Source organism: Capsicum annuum, chromosome 6 (assembly GCF_002878395.1).
Source record: "Capsicum annuum cultivar UCD-10X-F1 chromosome 6, UCD10Xv1.1, whole genome shotgun sequence".
In the NCBI taxonomy this organism is placed as follows: Eukaryota; Viridiplantae; Streptophyta; class Magnoliopsida; order Solanales; family Solanaceae; genus Capsicum; species Capsicum annuum.
Window position 1 is genome coordinate 139,254,333 of NC_061116.1, and position 16,321 is coordinate 139,270,653.

Genomic DNA, 16,321 nt, shown 5'->3' on the forward strand with positions numbered 1-16,321 from the left:
GTTATAAAAGTAAATATTTTATATGCTATATCTGACAACCAACTAATACAGCTATGTATATGTAATAATTTTTTTAAAAATGGCTATTTATTTTGTTTTTCTTTTTATTTATCAGATCAATTTAAAATGACGAAAAATTGATATTGTGCGCTATTTATTTGGTCAATATTAATAAAAATGATAGGGATTTTATGTAGTTTAATAAAGATAAGTTGTGGTATTATATATTTTCTTTAATAAAAGGGCAAAATAGCCCAGACGGAAATGACATTTCAGGCCCAATATGTAGACAACATTTTAGGTCTAATAAGTAGACGGAGAGTATTTTTGCACCATTTTACATAGTTTAAGGACATTTTAAGCCTTTTTTTGAATGATAAATTAAACAAACTATAATTATTAATGATAAATATACTCCAAACTATAATTAGTAATGATAAATATACTCCAAACTATAATTATTTATGAAATCTATCTTTATTTTGATAATTATAGTACATACAGTGAACTGTGAAGGTACTGATTATTTTGGATCGTAGAAAAACATGAAGAGTTTGATATAGTGAATTGGCATACTGTATGATTAAAATGGATAGGGTTAATTGAAGAAGACAAGTTTAAATCACTGTTAAGATATCAGAGACATACAAATATTCATAATATAAATAATAAAAAGAAAAGAAGTAATTATGATTCTTTTCTCAAAAATATGATTACAATTTAAAATATCAGAATAGCGATGTTTTGGAGAGTAATAATTTCTAATCTTTTAGTATACTTTTTGACAAAAAATTCACAATGGCAGAGGGGTGTTGGCCGAAGAAGTTATCATAGTGTTTGTCAGCTTCACAAGAAAGCTACTTTTGGCAATTAATCAATAATTGCCCACACGTCACCGTCAAATCAAATCCTGTTTGTAGAATTTTCATTATTTACAAAATTTAAATATTAAATATTTCTACTATATAGAAAAGCCACCGAAGAATTTCTTTCATTTTCATCTTTTGAACCGATTTGTGCTGGTATATTCTGGTAATTTGTTATTGATATTTGAGTTCTTGAACTAAATTTTATGCAAGGTTATAATTCGCTCAAGTGATATTCTGATGGAACGGCATTTCGGTGACTTATCGTCTGTTCATCTAAATCATATTTTTAATTTGAGAATTTACTTATGTTGGACTCGATGATTTATAAATCATGTGCAACTTTAATATGAGGTATGCAAGACTGTGATATGCCATTAACTTCAGTAAAATTTGAAATTTTTTCTTGATTTAAGACATATTAAGCTAAGTCAAAATTATGGTTCAGTAACATTAGATTAATTCACCTTGCATCCATGCTTTGAATTCTTTGCATCTTCCTTTTTTTTCTTTTATTTTTTTTCCTTCGCTTTTGAGGCAGGGGTCTGGAGGAAATAGCCTCTGCCCCATAAAGACATGCGTAAGGTTTGTGTACATATTAGCTTCACAAGATCCTGCTTGTTGGATTACATACGGTATGTCGTTTTCATTGTCTTTTTAATATATCATGATAGAATCTTAGTACTTTTACTTGTCATGTCAAGCTTAATCAAATTTTAGGAAAGAAAGAAAGTAGGAAGATTAAGAAAGGTCACATATATGGAAGGTTAATTTTCTTGAATCCTTCTTTCAAAATAAAAAATAAAAATTTAGGAATCCCTGGTACTTGTATTTAAATAGAGTTGGTGATTAATTTAATAGATATAATTTATATCGAAGGTAGTTGAATTGGTGCGAAGACCTATATCTTTGTGATAAACAGGTTTAAATGATTTCAAGCAGACAGAGCTTGCTAGCTGTTAATGATGTGTAGCAATTAATAAAGCATCTGAAGTTAATTTGGGGAAAGTACTGGCATCTACATAGTGTGCTTTGAGTATTGGCTTATTGGTTAACCTGTTGGTCCTTTGCTTGTACTCTGTTTTGCAGTGGAACTTACTGGTATACTCTTGAGTTTCTACATTGTTTTCAAACCTGTTGGCTTTTGTTTATTGTCTATTTAATGGATTGTTAAATTTTTTCCTTCTTTGGTGAGAAACGATAGTTCATTGAACAATTTTTTTAACATTTTCCTCCATGTTTTGATGATTTTTTATATTTTTTGGGTGTTTTTTTTTCGGTTCTTCTATGGTTTGTGTTTGTTTAGGACAGTTGCGTGAGCATTTGGATGATCAAGGGTATGGCTAAAATTTTATCATTTTTCAAGGCATTTTGATATTCGCATTCCGGCTAATAGTCCGTTCTTTTACACACTTCAATTTTTGTCGCAAAAATCAATACATTCTCCTCTGCTATAACAAAAGCTGATCGCTACTCTCTTATTCCAATTTTTCACTACAGACCCAACATGTAACTCCTCCCTTTTGTAATTTGTATAGCAAGATTAGTTAGACGGGGAAATTTTAGTAGCTCAACTGGTTGTTTAATTGAATTTTTGTCTACCTAAAAGGTGAAAAAAATAATACAATTCCTTTTGTAATTTGTGTAGCAAGATTAGTCCATTGCATTTGTTATTATGAGTTTGTACTATATTTTTACATATACAGTACACTCCGTGTCAATTTAAGTTGATGCAAGATACATCTATCTCCGTGGTTGGATACATCCTATGTTACTATCAAAAGGATCATCTTTCTCTCCTCTGCCCTTCCCAAACGATCATCAACGATCACCCAAGAAAATTTTTTTTTTATCATCTCTTTGAAAAATGTATTACAAATATATTTAAGTTTTCTAATCAAGCTACAAAAATCAGATATGAAATTTAAAATCAAACAGTAGTTAACACAAAAAAGAAACATTTACAAAGAAAATGCCTTAAGAAGAGAAAGGCATAATAGACTACTCAACATAATAGACTACTCAAGTACTTTCTTTGTCTAGAGATATTGTAGAGAAACACACTATCACGATACACATTCAAATTGATCAATATTGGTTGTTTCTTCTTCCCCATAATGACAGATCTAACCAGATATGTACTACTCCGTCTTTGCCAGTAGGCAAAGCAACTCTGCATTTGGTGGATTTTTTTACAAGATTAAATGACTCTATGGATGCTCGAAATGTGTATGGAAGAGTGAATGTGTGTTACGTAGCCAGTGACTCATGTTAAAATGTTAGACCAGCTTGAATGGCAAACTATGCATATATTGATTTTTTAAAAGTAACAATGTGTGCATTACGAGGACCAGATTGCTTACTTGCCATTTATAGGTGGTCTTTGTTACATTATGATATATAATTGTTAATTCCAGATAATGAGATACCCCGAGACAGAATTCACAGAGTTTTGGTTTCATTAGCTACTATTCATTTGATGCCTCTGATACAACAATTGAGGTAGTTGTCCTTTTACCTTTTTGTTTACCAACCATAAATTGTACAGATACATGATACTTTGCCACTTACAAGTCCAAAAAAGTTCAAATCTAAGTATTATCTATTGTTTGACTTAGAGCATATACTTCTTTTAATGTCTGATTTTTAAAGTAGGACGCATTTCTGATCAGAATTGAGAGGATAAGCTATTTGTATGCAATGAAGGTTGTAATGTGTAAATAATGGTGGATTTTTTGGTTTGATTTGTACTATCATTTTATCTAGTTAAGTCATAATACAATCACATTATTGAAGCTTTCATTTAATTTCTGAAAGATAGATCAAGCGGTTGTTTATATATGTGATCAGTTGACGAATTTCCTAGATTCCTTGCTCTTTAAAGGATTGGCATTACCCTCTGGTTGCTGTGATAATCTAATATCAATAAAATTTCACAAATAAATAGGGAGTATGCAGGACACATCTTCCAAGCATTACATATCTCATCTCAGACACATTTAAGTGGTCAATATATTAATTTAGAACAGTCTATTGAGGTGCCTAAATTGTAATATAATTTACCTTCTTGAAATCCTCTTAAATACGAAGACCCTGCAATTAGTAAAGATGTGGTTTACTTGAGTTTACATGTTTGAAAAACTCTCTGAATTTTTAATCCACTGTTGCTTTTTAGATTTCAAATCCTCTGTCCATATCAGATGCTTTCTAGCTGATGAATCTGGATTGACTTCTAACTTAGCATTTCTGCAGGTAATGAATGGTCAATATCTTTTCAACTATCAAATTACAGTGTCCTATGCCTACAAGAAAGATACAAAAGGGGGACATCATGGAACCCATGCTGGTAGGAATTTGTGTTTAAGGAAAATGAAATTGAGAATGCTAAGAGATGGGTACTTGTCTTTGATCAAGATTGTTGAACTCTGTTTTACTTGTGCGATCACAATTTGAATATGTCAGTTGAATTTTATGTAGTGATTTGGAACCATAAGTTTATAGTATGAGTACTTTGGAAATTCATTAAAGTGGGTAACAAGGGAATGCGTGAGGTAGTTTATTAAAATGCACAAGTTGCTATTGCACATCCTTTGATAACTAAAATATCATAACCAAATCTCAAACATAATTATATTACCATATTCTACATAAATAGTAGGCCTTTTGTTGAGAGTAGTAGCCTAGCATTAAATCTAAATATCCATTGATTATTATTGTAGATGTCTGAGACCAATTAGGTTCTTATGTAGTAACCCATGTGAAAGAGAGAACAATATAGTTGATTTCTAGCAGGGAAGGTGCTTTTTCTATGTGATCTTATTCCAACAAAATACCTTTAGAGAGTTAAAATATTGGATATTGGATAAGAATTAGAGACACAGAGGTCCCTTATTAGGTGGATTATTTCACGTGATTAGTAGCCCATCAATATTGTTTAACATATGATAATCTACAAAAAGAAGTTTCAACTTGTGCAATAGGTATTACATGTATAGAGAAGATATAGAAAGAAATAACCACCCCACCTGTATCACTTTTTGGTGGCTTACAACTTTGGAACATGTTTTAAATTCATTTAATTAAAAATGGATAATGTCATACTCAACAAGCAGTTATTGTTAATTTGTTATGATGGAATAACTTGAATATCTCAAAGTTGAAGAGGATGGTTTAAAAAACTATTCATTCATTCATTCGGTTAAGTAGAACCAAGACGGAGTACTTGGAATGTATGTTCAGTGATATGTCGCAGGAGGCTGGAGTGGTTGTGAAGCTGGATTCTAGGCCATTCAAAAGAGGGAGAGTTTCAAGTATCTGGGGTCTATGATTCAGGGAAATGGTGAGATTGACGAGGACGTCACACATCGTATTAAGGCAGGATGGTTGAAATAGAGGCTCGCTTTGGGAGTTCTATGTGATAAGAAGGTGCCTCCGAAGCTTAAAGGTAAGTTTTATGGAGTGGTAGTCCGGCCGGCTATGGTGTATGGAGCGGAGTATTAGCCAGTTAAGAACTCCCACATCCAAAAGTTGAAGGTAGCAGAGATGAGAATGTTGCGATGGATGTGTGGGCATACCAAGAAAGATAGGGTAAGGAATGAGATTATTCGAGAGAAGGTGAGGGTTGCCTCGATGGAAGACAAAATACGAGAAGTGAGGTTATGTTGGTTCGGGCACGTGATGAGGGGCTTAGATGCTCTTGTGCGGAAGTGTGAGACATTGGCTATGGATGGTTTTAGGTGGGGTAGAGGTAGACCAAAGAAATATTGGAGGGAGGTGATTAGGTATGATATGGAACAGTTACAGCTAACAGAGGACATGACCCTTGATAGGAAGGTGTGGAGGAAGCGGATTAGGGTAGAGGGTTAGGGGTGGGAGGGCATCGGTAATAGTAGAGGTGCACTTCTCGGGGGCTGAAGTTTTTTGTTCGTGGCTAGCGGTGTTAGTTTATTTTACTTACCGTACTAGTTTATATATGTACTTATATTTTGTGTTTGGTATTTTGTTAGTTTGTCTTGTGTACCATACTAGTTATATACACTTATATTTGGGTTGGTATATGGGTATCGGTCCTAAGCCGAGGGTCTATCGAAAATAACCTCTCTACTTCTCCTGAGGTAGTGGTATGGTCTGTGTACACTCTACCCTCCCCAGACCCCACTAGGTGGGAATACTCTGGGTATGATGTTGTTGTTGTTGTAGTTGGTGGTCAATACAAAAAAGAAAAAATCCTTTGATGTTTTGAAGGCATAGAAAAACGACACATCAGTAAAATCAAATTAAAATTTCTACGGTGATGTCTCTTTGGTGTTCCAGACATTACTTGTGGTCAGAACACATTGTTTTGAGAGAAACTAGTATTGCAGGTTTGGTTCCATCTGCAATCGGTTCAGAAACTTCTGGCTCTATTACTTATCCAGCTTCTCGCCGTGGCGTGACGGCACTGCGACCCATTTTTTAAGCTGTTGGTCGCTCGGGTATTATGAGCATAGCTGAAATCTTGGTGCTCATATTTCTTTGGAAGTGCAATTCCTTTCCTAATAATAACTTTGAGTTCAATACACTGAAATCTAACTTTTTGTCAGGATAAATTAGGCCCTTTTTGTAGAAATTCTGTGGATTGTGTGATTGTTCTGGATGCCATTCGGGGGAAGGACCCAGATAATGTTTCATCCAGAGACATTTCCTTTAGAGATCCTTCTTCAGTTAAGAGAAGATATAGATATCTGTTATGACAGAATCAAGGATATTCTTTGCATCACTTGTCCAAGTAAACCTGAAGAATCTATGTTTGTGATGGAAAGAGAAAAATGGAAGCTTATTTAGCCATTAGCTTGTGATTAGAACATGTAATCAATAGTCTAATGGAGGTCTTTTCCCCCTGTAGGTCAAGCTTCATTTGAACCTTATCGAAGACATCAAAGATGACTTAGAATTCTGTTTTAAGCTGGCTAAGGAAGAATCTTTGATGATTTTACCTGGTAAAAGAAAACAAACTCTTAGAAAGCTAATAAAACTGTCGAAAATACTAGCTAGATTTTCTTACTCGAACAAATGTCTCTTTCGTGGAGGACTGTCTTTTAAAATTTTATTATTTTTTTGACATCTTTGAATGTTTCTCATATGATTTTAGTCGTTAGAGAATTTGTATTCACGGGTCACAATTTGATTCTTTTATCACGCAAACAAGCCTTTAATTGTATCCAATTCAGAAATCACTTCTAGTGATATATAGTTCAGTTTTGCCACTAAAACTGATGCATATTCATGTTCGAGTATTATTGCAACTGATGCAAAGGTAGACATTTTTCAAATTTTATTAGACTCCATGAATGTACCATCTTGTATGAACATGAAATTTGTATAGCTTTCGTGTTGGTGCATTGATTCACAACATGAACAACATTTCCTATCCAAGTAGTCATAATTGATCAATTACCTGGGAACTACCACATACCAATAAATATAAATGTACCGTGACATATAGTGCATAACCGTTATTAACCTCAATATGCATGAGCAAATATTAATATCAATAAAATATCTACTACCCTCAACATCATCTGTGGAATTGAACCGATTATTGCCGACTCTCACCTACTTTTTCTTCCTATCACTAGAACTTTCTTCACTCTCATCATCAAGATTTCTTTGTTCCTTTATGTGCTTGGACTCTCCATCTTCAGAGTTTTATTTTAATTTGCGTTCATCGTCTTTTGGTTTCACCATTTATTGTATTGATGGTTGCAATTTCAAGTTATTTTTTCTCTCAATTTTATAAACAGATTATTTCTACTAGGCTCAATTTTATACAGATTATCTCAATTTTATGGCTCGTAAATCAAATACATGCAACTATTTAGATTACTTATTAGTATTTTTATTTGTTTAGAAGGATATCATGTCAAAAATTATTTAATTTCGCTATTAGGAGTATTTTTGGAGGTGTTGGAGACTTGATTAATAAGTATTAACATTATGTAATATTATCTGGTAATATTTATGTTTATTAACATTGTAAAATTAAATTATAAAATATTATTGTTTAAAAAGTAAGATGAACCGTGAGGCCCGTAACACATAGAGTAATGGTATGGGCTTGGTGTTTTTTGACCCATCATTTTGATGGATCAGCCCGATCTAACCCGTCAATCTCAAAGCTCGTGTGGACTAAGCCCGAATGGGCTACAACTCTAATTTAAAAGAATAAGGTTAATACCAAAAAGAAAAAAAGTGTAGAGTTTTCTTAAGAAATCTAAATGTTTAATTTTAGATTACATGAGGTCTATTCGTAATTAAGCAATAATACAAGAGTGTTTAGTGTTACTAAATGTATTTTATTCTTTATATATCCTACTCGTTCCCTTCATATTCATAATATATCCGTCATCTTTATCCTTCCGCAACACACTTTTCAAAGCAAAGACAATATTTTCCTCCTGCTCACCACTATGTGCACGTTAGAAAAGACCGGCAATATCTTTTATCTTACGCTTACAGGCGATGGGGAGCATCGGTTGAACCCTACTCTGATTGCCAACCTCCGATCATCACTATCGCAAGTGAAATCCCAGGCCGTTAAAGGTTCCGTTCTGATCACCAAAGCCGAAGGAAGATTCTTCTCTAACGGCTTTGATCTCAAATATGCTCAAGCAGGCGGCTCACCACAAGCTGCCAGAGATCGGCTACTGAACATGGTAGATTTGTTTAAGCCATTGGTTGCCGATTTCATGTGCTTACCAATTCCAACGATCGCTGCTGTCACCGGGCACGCTGCGGCGGCGGGATTATTGTTAGCTATGAGTCATGATTACGTCACGATGAGATCGGATAAAAGTGTGATGTATATGAGTGAGTTGGATATAGGAATGACTTTGCCGGATTATTTTACGGCGATGATAAGGAGTAAGGTGGGATCGGGAGGTGGACGGAGGAACTTGGTGTTGAAAGCGGCGAAGATTAGGGCGGAGGAAGCGGTGATGATGGGATTGGTGGATTCAGCGCATCCTACGACGGAGGAGACGGTGGATGCGGCGTTGACAATAGCGGAGGCGTTAGGGAAGAAGCGGTGGGATGGCAAAGCGTATGCAGAGATTAGGAAATCGTTGGTTCCGGAATTATGTGCGCTTTTAGGGTTGAAAGACGTTGCTGTCATGCCTTCACGCCTGTGAGTGATCAGGATTATTTTCCATATCTTTTCCCAGTCAGAAGTTTGTTTTGCATGTATCATCATTTTAACAAATATTATATTGACAATAATTGCTATAATTTGACACTTTTTGGTCTTGGACGGTCTAAAAAATAATCATCTTCCTATAGACATCTGATTTAACTAAGCACTACTCTTCTATATATTGAAGGTTGCTAACTAATTCCATAGATAATCTCAAAACAATTAATCTGAAATAAGTTATATTTTCAACCAAACGCCATAGTGCATCACTAACTGTATGTGTAGATAAATTGCATAAATGATCTCATAATTGTTGTCTTTTTTCTACGAAAGTCACATATTTTATGTTTTACATAGTCGGAAAAACTCAAATCTTCTAATGAGCGACAATTTTTTACTCTATACTTTGTTTAAAAAGTTTTAATCTAATAAATATAAATTCATTAAAAGGCTTATTCAAATTTTTTAATCTTCTTATGGGTGATAATCACAAATTTGTTTCTACACATCCATTGAAAATTACTATTCAAATGCTCTAAATTTGCATCTCATTTACAAAAATTTTCATCCAAAATTCGGTGCGTGTAAAAATTGAAAAAAAAAAAAAAAAGAGAACCGATTAACATGAATCGAAAAAAATATTATTGATTTATTGTTATTGAATTGATCAATAATTTTATAAAAAATTATCGTGTTATCGATTCGATTTTGATTTTTAAAAATTGAATTATTACTCATTAAGATTATACAAAATTATTACTACATCCCTTCTTAGGGTGAATAAAATCGAACCGCAAACCACATCAAATCATAAATCTAGTTAAATCGAAAAGAATTTGATTCGACTAATTTGGAGTTGGGAAAAAAAAGTAATTATAATTGATTTAGTTTGATTTTGACTAAAAAAATTTAAATTAAACCAAATTAATCTGATATTACAAATTAAATCAACTCGTTATTATATTTGTATAATTTAAAAAAATATTCAGCACAATAATATTTACCATGATGTAATTTTTTTTAATATATTATTTCAAGTTTAAATTTAAAATTTTATGATCCATTAAGCTTTATGGTTCTATTAGGGGTAAGCTCCGCAAAATCTCAAATTTGAGGATTCTTATCACATAAAATTTTAAATCTATTAAAAAAATACATAAAATTTCAGATCTATGAATTTGTGCTTGATACATATCAATCGCCTATCACAGTTGTGAAGTACTCGACCTTTGTTACCTTAAATTATGCGATATAATATTTTAAAATTTTTCAATATTTTTGACGGTTCTCACTATGTTGAATCTTAAATACTTCAATTTTTCATCTTTTTTCTTTTCCAAAAAGTGTGAATTGACGTGAAGATAGAAAAAAAGAAAAGAAATAAATATGTTTGAAAATTGACAAAATAAATTTGAGATGGTGAAAAATTTAGAGTATATAAAGGAGAAGGTGATGTCTGATTGATCATTTAATGGAGAAAATAAAATGAACATATTAATGGTGTTGCCGTTCGAAGTTGATGACTGTTTTCAATTGTTTTTAATGGAAGATGATTATGATCATCGATTTTGTGTGTTGAGAGGTGATGCGACGATGAAAGTAAAGCAGCGATAGGATAGAGGTAATATTTTCGGTGATTCGAGTTCACCGGAGATGAAATTCACAGGAAAGTCAATGAAGAGTGGATGAGTTATTGCTTTTTAATAATTGTTGAGAGAGTTAATGGATAGTGACGTTAATGGAGATTTGAAAAATGAGTGTGAAGACGGAAAAGAAGACTAATTCATTAGAAAAAAAATTCATGATCCATAATACCGTACTAAAATAAAAGTGTCACGTACAGATATGTATCTACTTGATCAACACATAACAATGTATTGAAATAAAGGAATCATAAATATGTATCTCTTATTTCAACACATAACACTGTACTGAAATAAATATTTCACAAATATATATCTTCATAGTTACGAATTTAATATTTATTACATGTGATATGTATCCATATTACTAGTTTAATAAGTATTACACGTGATTTATATCAAGGTTTAAAATATGTGTTAGAAAATGAGATTTTTGAGATTCTATGTAATTAAAAAAAATTATGATAAATAATATTATTACTTTGTTTATGGAGTGTCCCAACGTCTCCTTCTAGCTCTGGAACTTTAATGTCTTTCAATCGACATAACTCTGCACACTGCTGAGTTAGCTGATTTGTAGCTATAGACTTCAGTTTATCTTCATTAGTCTTTAGCTTTTCTATCTCATTACCCATACTGTCCACTTTCATTGAAAGCGTAGTTAGGGTGTTAAGTATTTTTTCTAGAGTATTTTCTTCTATTATTTCAGTCTGTGTAGCTTTGTCTTGATATGTAATCTGCAATAATATTTTTGTTAGTACTGATCACTTCAATTGTAAATGTGAAATTTAATATATTTAAAACTAGTCTCCGAATCTCTTTTGTTGTAACTGAATTTTGTATTTTCTTTGTTAACCACCAGCGTACCTGTGTATTATCTGTTCGTATAATAAATTTGTTATATACAATATATGGCTCAAATGCTAATAAACATTTATATAATGAACATAATTCTTTCCTATTTATTTTTCATTTTATTTCTGTCTCGTTGAACGTACCTGAGTAGTATCTACAATGGTGTTCTATTTTTTCTGCTTCATATCGATATTTAAGTACTCCTCCGTAACTGTATTCACTAGCATCTACTTCTACTATATATATAAATTTTCTATTTTCATCTGGAAATTGTAATTTTGGTAATTCTCTACAAAGTAATTTTATTTTTTGAACTTGTTTTTTATCTTTTTCATCATAGTTATATTCTATATCCTTTTTTAATTTTTTCTGTAGTGGTTTTAAAGTTTCTGCTAATTTTGGAATATATTCTCTTACTTGGTTTACTAGTCCTAAAAATGATTGTAATTTCTTTTTTGTATCTAATTCTTCTTTTCAATTTATTATTTTTTGTACTATATGTTGTTGCATTTTTACTCCACTTTTATCTATTTGTATTCCTAAAAATTCTATCTGGTTTTTCATAATTTCAGCTTTCTTTTTGCTTAGACTTATTCCCGATCTTTCTATTATATCTGTAAATTGTTCTAATAATTTTAAATGTTCTTCTTTGGTTTTTGTATATAATAATATATCATCTATGTATACTATGCAATTAGATAATTGTTTAAAATAATTATTCATAAAATGTTGATATCTACCTGGTGCATTTTTATATCCAAATGGTTATACGTTCCATTCATAAAATCCTTGTAGTACCGTAAATGCGGTTAATTCTTTAGATTCTTCTTCTAGCTTTAGGTGGTAAAATCCTGATTTACAATCGAATTTGCTAAAATAATTATATCCTTGTATTTGTCTTATTTTTAATATCTTATTTGGTATTGGATAATTATATGTTATAGTTTTTGCATTTAAATTTCTATAATCAATTACCATCCTACTTTTTCCTCTTTTTTGTTCACTATGTTTATTTATTATAAATGCTGGACTATTATGTTTACTATTACTTTTTTGTATATATTGTTATGCAAGAATTGATTTATATAGCTTAAGATTTTTTATAATGACATTAACATAGTATAAAAATAAACTCTTTTCTCGTTAGTTTGTTTGGTAAAGTTTTTGAAAGGTCATAATTGCTTGCTTTAGAAAAAAATGAGGTGTTTGAATTTTTGTTTAAAAGAAATTAAATATTTTTGTAAAACAACATAAACTATTTCTCATAAGTTAAAAAAAAATAGTTTTTTGAAAAAATTACTTCGAAGTGCTTTTTAAAAATTTTAAAAATTTGATAAAATTGTATTTTAGTTGTTGAAAAAGTACTTTTCAAATTGATTAGATAAACATCAATGTCTTCTCTCAAAAATAGTCAAAACAAAACACTTTTCAGAATGACTACGGAAGCGATCAAAATAGATGAATGAGCAAAATAAATGGTTATATCTAATTCGGAAAAAGACCTAAAATGTTTTTCAATTATGTAAAATGATGCAAAAATGTCCTATTTTATTTATCTATTGGACCTAAAATGTCCTTTTCGTCTTCCTATTGGGTCTAAAAGGCCCTTCTTACCTATCTATTAGGCCTAAAATGTCCTTCACGTTTATCTATTGGTCTTTTTTGCCTTTTTATTTAAGCAAATTACATGGAAAGATCATTCTTAAAACTTAATTATATAAATAATAGTATTTTTTCGATATTAAAAATACAATTTTTTTTTTTACACATAGTCATTTAAAAAAATCAGAAAAGATAATTATAATTCTTAATTTAATGCTATAACTAATTATCATTTCACTTTAATTTAAGAGATATATTTTCAATCTTCAAATTAAAAGTGGAAAAGATAATCACTGATTTCAAATCTTTCTATCTCTTATATTCAAAATTCAATTATTTTTAAATAAACTAAGTATTCCATTATTTGCTCATGTATGTTTTGTTTTGTTTTCTTGTATGTTAATTATCTAGTAATTGTTTTATTATCGTGTATTTTTAATTTTAATGGATTAACCATAATTTTTTATGGATAAATATTTATGGAATAAAAATCATAATGTTGGAAGTATAGATATACCATATATTTTTATTGTAATAGATATAATTTATGTCAAAGTCAGATTATTATTATATTTTTAATATAATTTATGAGATAAATATTTATGGTATATCTCATTATGTCGGGAGTACTTTTCTTGTTAGAAAATTATTTATTAAATATAAATATATATTTCCAGTATTATATGGTATAAACTTTTTATATCTAAAATATATCATGTATGTTTATGATATAAATATAATTTATATTTATATGATATAATATATAAATATACCATAAATTTTTATGGTATAAATATACCATATATTTTTATGGAGGCATCGTGAAAGCAGGTAATAAAAATGAAAAATATAAAATTTTGATATAGTATAAAAAAAAATGAATGAACAAGCTTCCATAAAAATAGGCAATAAATAAGAAATATGAAAATTTAATATATAACTATTTTTTCATATATTAGAATATGTTATAAAAGTAAATATTTTATATGTTATATCTGACAACCAACTAATACGGTTATGTATTATATGTAATAATTTTTTAAAAATAGCTATTTATGTTGTTTTTCTTTTTGTTTATCAGATCAATTTAGAACGACGAAAAATTAATATTTTGCATTATATATTTGGTTAATATTGAGAAAAATGACAGGAATTTTATGTAGTTTAATAAAGATAATTTGTGAAATTATATAATTTTTTTAAAAATAAAAGCGCAAAATAACCCTAATAGGTAGACGTGAAGAATATTTTAGGCTCAATAGATAAACTTGAAGGATATTTTAGGCCCAATAGGTAGAATGAGGACATTTTTGCATCATTTCACATAATTAAAGGACATTTTAGACCTTATTTTGTAACATTAATTGGTTACATTGATGTTTAATGTGATTGATTTATTTGATTTAGTGCAAAAGCGTTTTGGTTGAGACTTCTTGTTGAAGGCTTCGTGTGGGAGTCATATATGGAAGATTCTTTTTCCCTTATCTTCAAAGTTGGAATTGTTTACAATTGTGGACAAACTTACCTCTTTCTTACGATTGGAAAGAAAGAACAAAGGCCTTTGTTTAGTAAAACAACGCTTTCTAGACTTGAAGTTTCGTGGTTTTGGCTGGCGACTTTGCTAATAATGTCATTTGGTGTACCAACTAGTCGTCCTAGTGGCAATAGATCCTGAGCATGGACCCAATATGCTAAACTTCAATTTTTAAAATTATTATTAAAGCAGTGAAATAAATTGTCATTAGTCAATAGTTTTAAATAATTTAAGTTTTAATTATTCTAATTTATAATATTTTTCTTTTATTTTAATTTAAGTGACACCGATATAATTTTGAGAGTTAAACAAATATCATGATTGAAATAGCTAAGCAGACATGTCTAAATGATTTATAATTAACTAATTAGAAGTGATATAACAAAATTGCTATAAAAAATGCTTGTAAAAATGATTTTGGTGAGCCTCATATAAGATGTCAAGTTAATTTAAAAAATAAAGATTAATTTATCATTTTATGTCTATTTTATTTTTTTATCAAATTTATTAATTTTTTAATACTTAAATAATTTATAATAATTAATTAGAGGTGATGCAGTAAATTACAGTTAAAACAGTTAAGCAGACATATCATAAATGTCTATTCTACTTATTTATTTTTATTAATTATTATTAATTTTTTAATATGTAAATGACATATAATAATTAATTAGGGGTGATATAGTAAAATTATGGACCAAATAGTGATCGGCAAGCATGTCGATCACCGAAACGAAAAAGGTGTTAAAAAGATTGAAATTTAATTTCCTTGTTTACGTATTTTATGCTTCATTAGTTGTACCTAATAAGAATTAATATTTTGATCACTCAGATCTTAGATCGTAACTATGTATTTAATTTTTTATTTGAATCTAATCATTTAGATCTCAATAGGTGCACTACTTTCATACATATTTTTTGACACAAATATTACTATTGTAAAGTACTTCATCCAATCATTTTTAATTAATAATATTTTTTTTAATCTATTTTATCTTTGTTGTTAAATATTATTTATAATCTAATACTTAAATGACTTATAATAAATATTTAGAAGTGATATAATAAAATTACTATAAAAGTTACTTGTGAAATTTTTTTAAGTGAAACCCTTATAAGTCGACAACTTAATTTAAAACATCAATGTTAACTAATTAGAAGTGATATAATAAAATTACTATAAAAAATACTTGTGAAAAAAATTAAGTGGACTCCTTATAAGTCGTCAAGTTTATTTAAAACATCAAGAGTTAACTTATAATTTTTTTTTTTCTATTTTATCCTTTTTAATGAAATATTATCAATTCTCTAATGCTTAACTGATCTATAATAATTAATTAGGGGCAAAATAATAAAATCACGATTGAAGTAGCTGAAATAAGCACGTCATAAATGTCAATTGTACCTTTTTAATTAAATATTATTAATTGTTTAATACGTAAATTACTTATAATAATCAATTTAAAATGATATAGTAAAATCACGGCTGAAGTAGCTGAAGCAGACATGTCATAAATATCTACTTTACTTTTTGAATTATATTATTAATTTTCTAATAAGTAAATGACTTATATAATTAATTAGGAATGATATAGTAAAATCACGGTTGAAGTAGTTGAACCAAGCATATCACAAATTTTTATTTTACTTT

General features: G+C 29.7%; 1 protein-coding gene across 1 annotated transcript; it reads left to right on the forward strand.

Annotated features, from left to right (window-relative positions):
* The first annotated feature begins 8,211 nt into the window (after positions 1-8,211).
* LOC107873202 (enoyl-CoA delta isomerase 2, peroxisomal) lies at positions 8,212-14,914 on the forward strand. Its single transcript, XM_016719952.2, has 2 exons — positions 8,212-9,030; positions 14,544-14,914. The coding sequence occupies exons 1-2, from the start codon at positions 8,315-8,317 to the stop codon at positions 14,809-14,811; spliced, it is 984 nt and encodes a 327-aa protein (XP_016575438.2). The 5' UTR covers positions 8,212-8,314; the 3' UTR covers positions 14,812-14,914.
* The last annotated feature ends 1,407 nt before the right edge of the window (positions 14,915-16,321 follow it).

Coding starts and splice junctions, on each gene's coding strand:
- LOC107873202 (XM_016719952.2), top strand. CDS start 8,315: ATGTGCACGTTAGAAAAGACCGGCAATATCTTTTATCTTACGCTTACA. Junction 9,031..14,543: donor GCTGTCATGCCTTCACGCCT/GTGAGTGATCAG, acceptor TATTTGATTTAG/TGCAAAAGCGTTTTGGTTGA.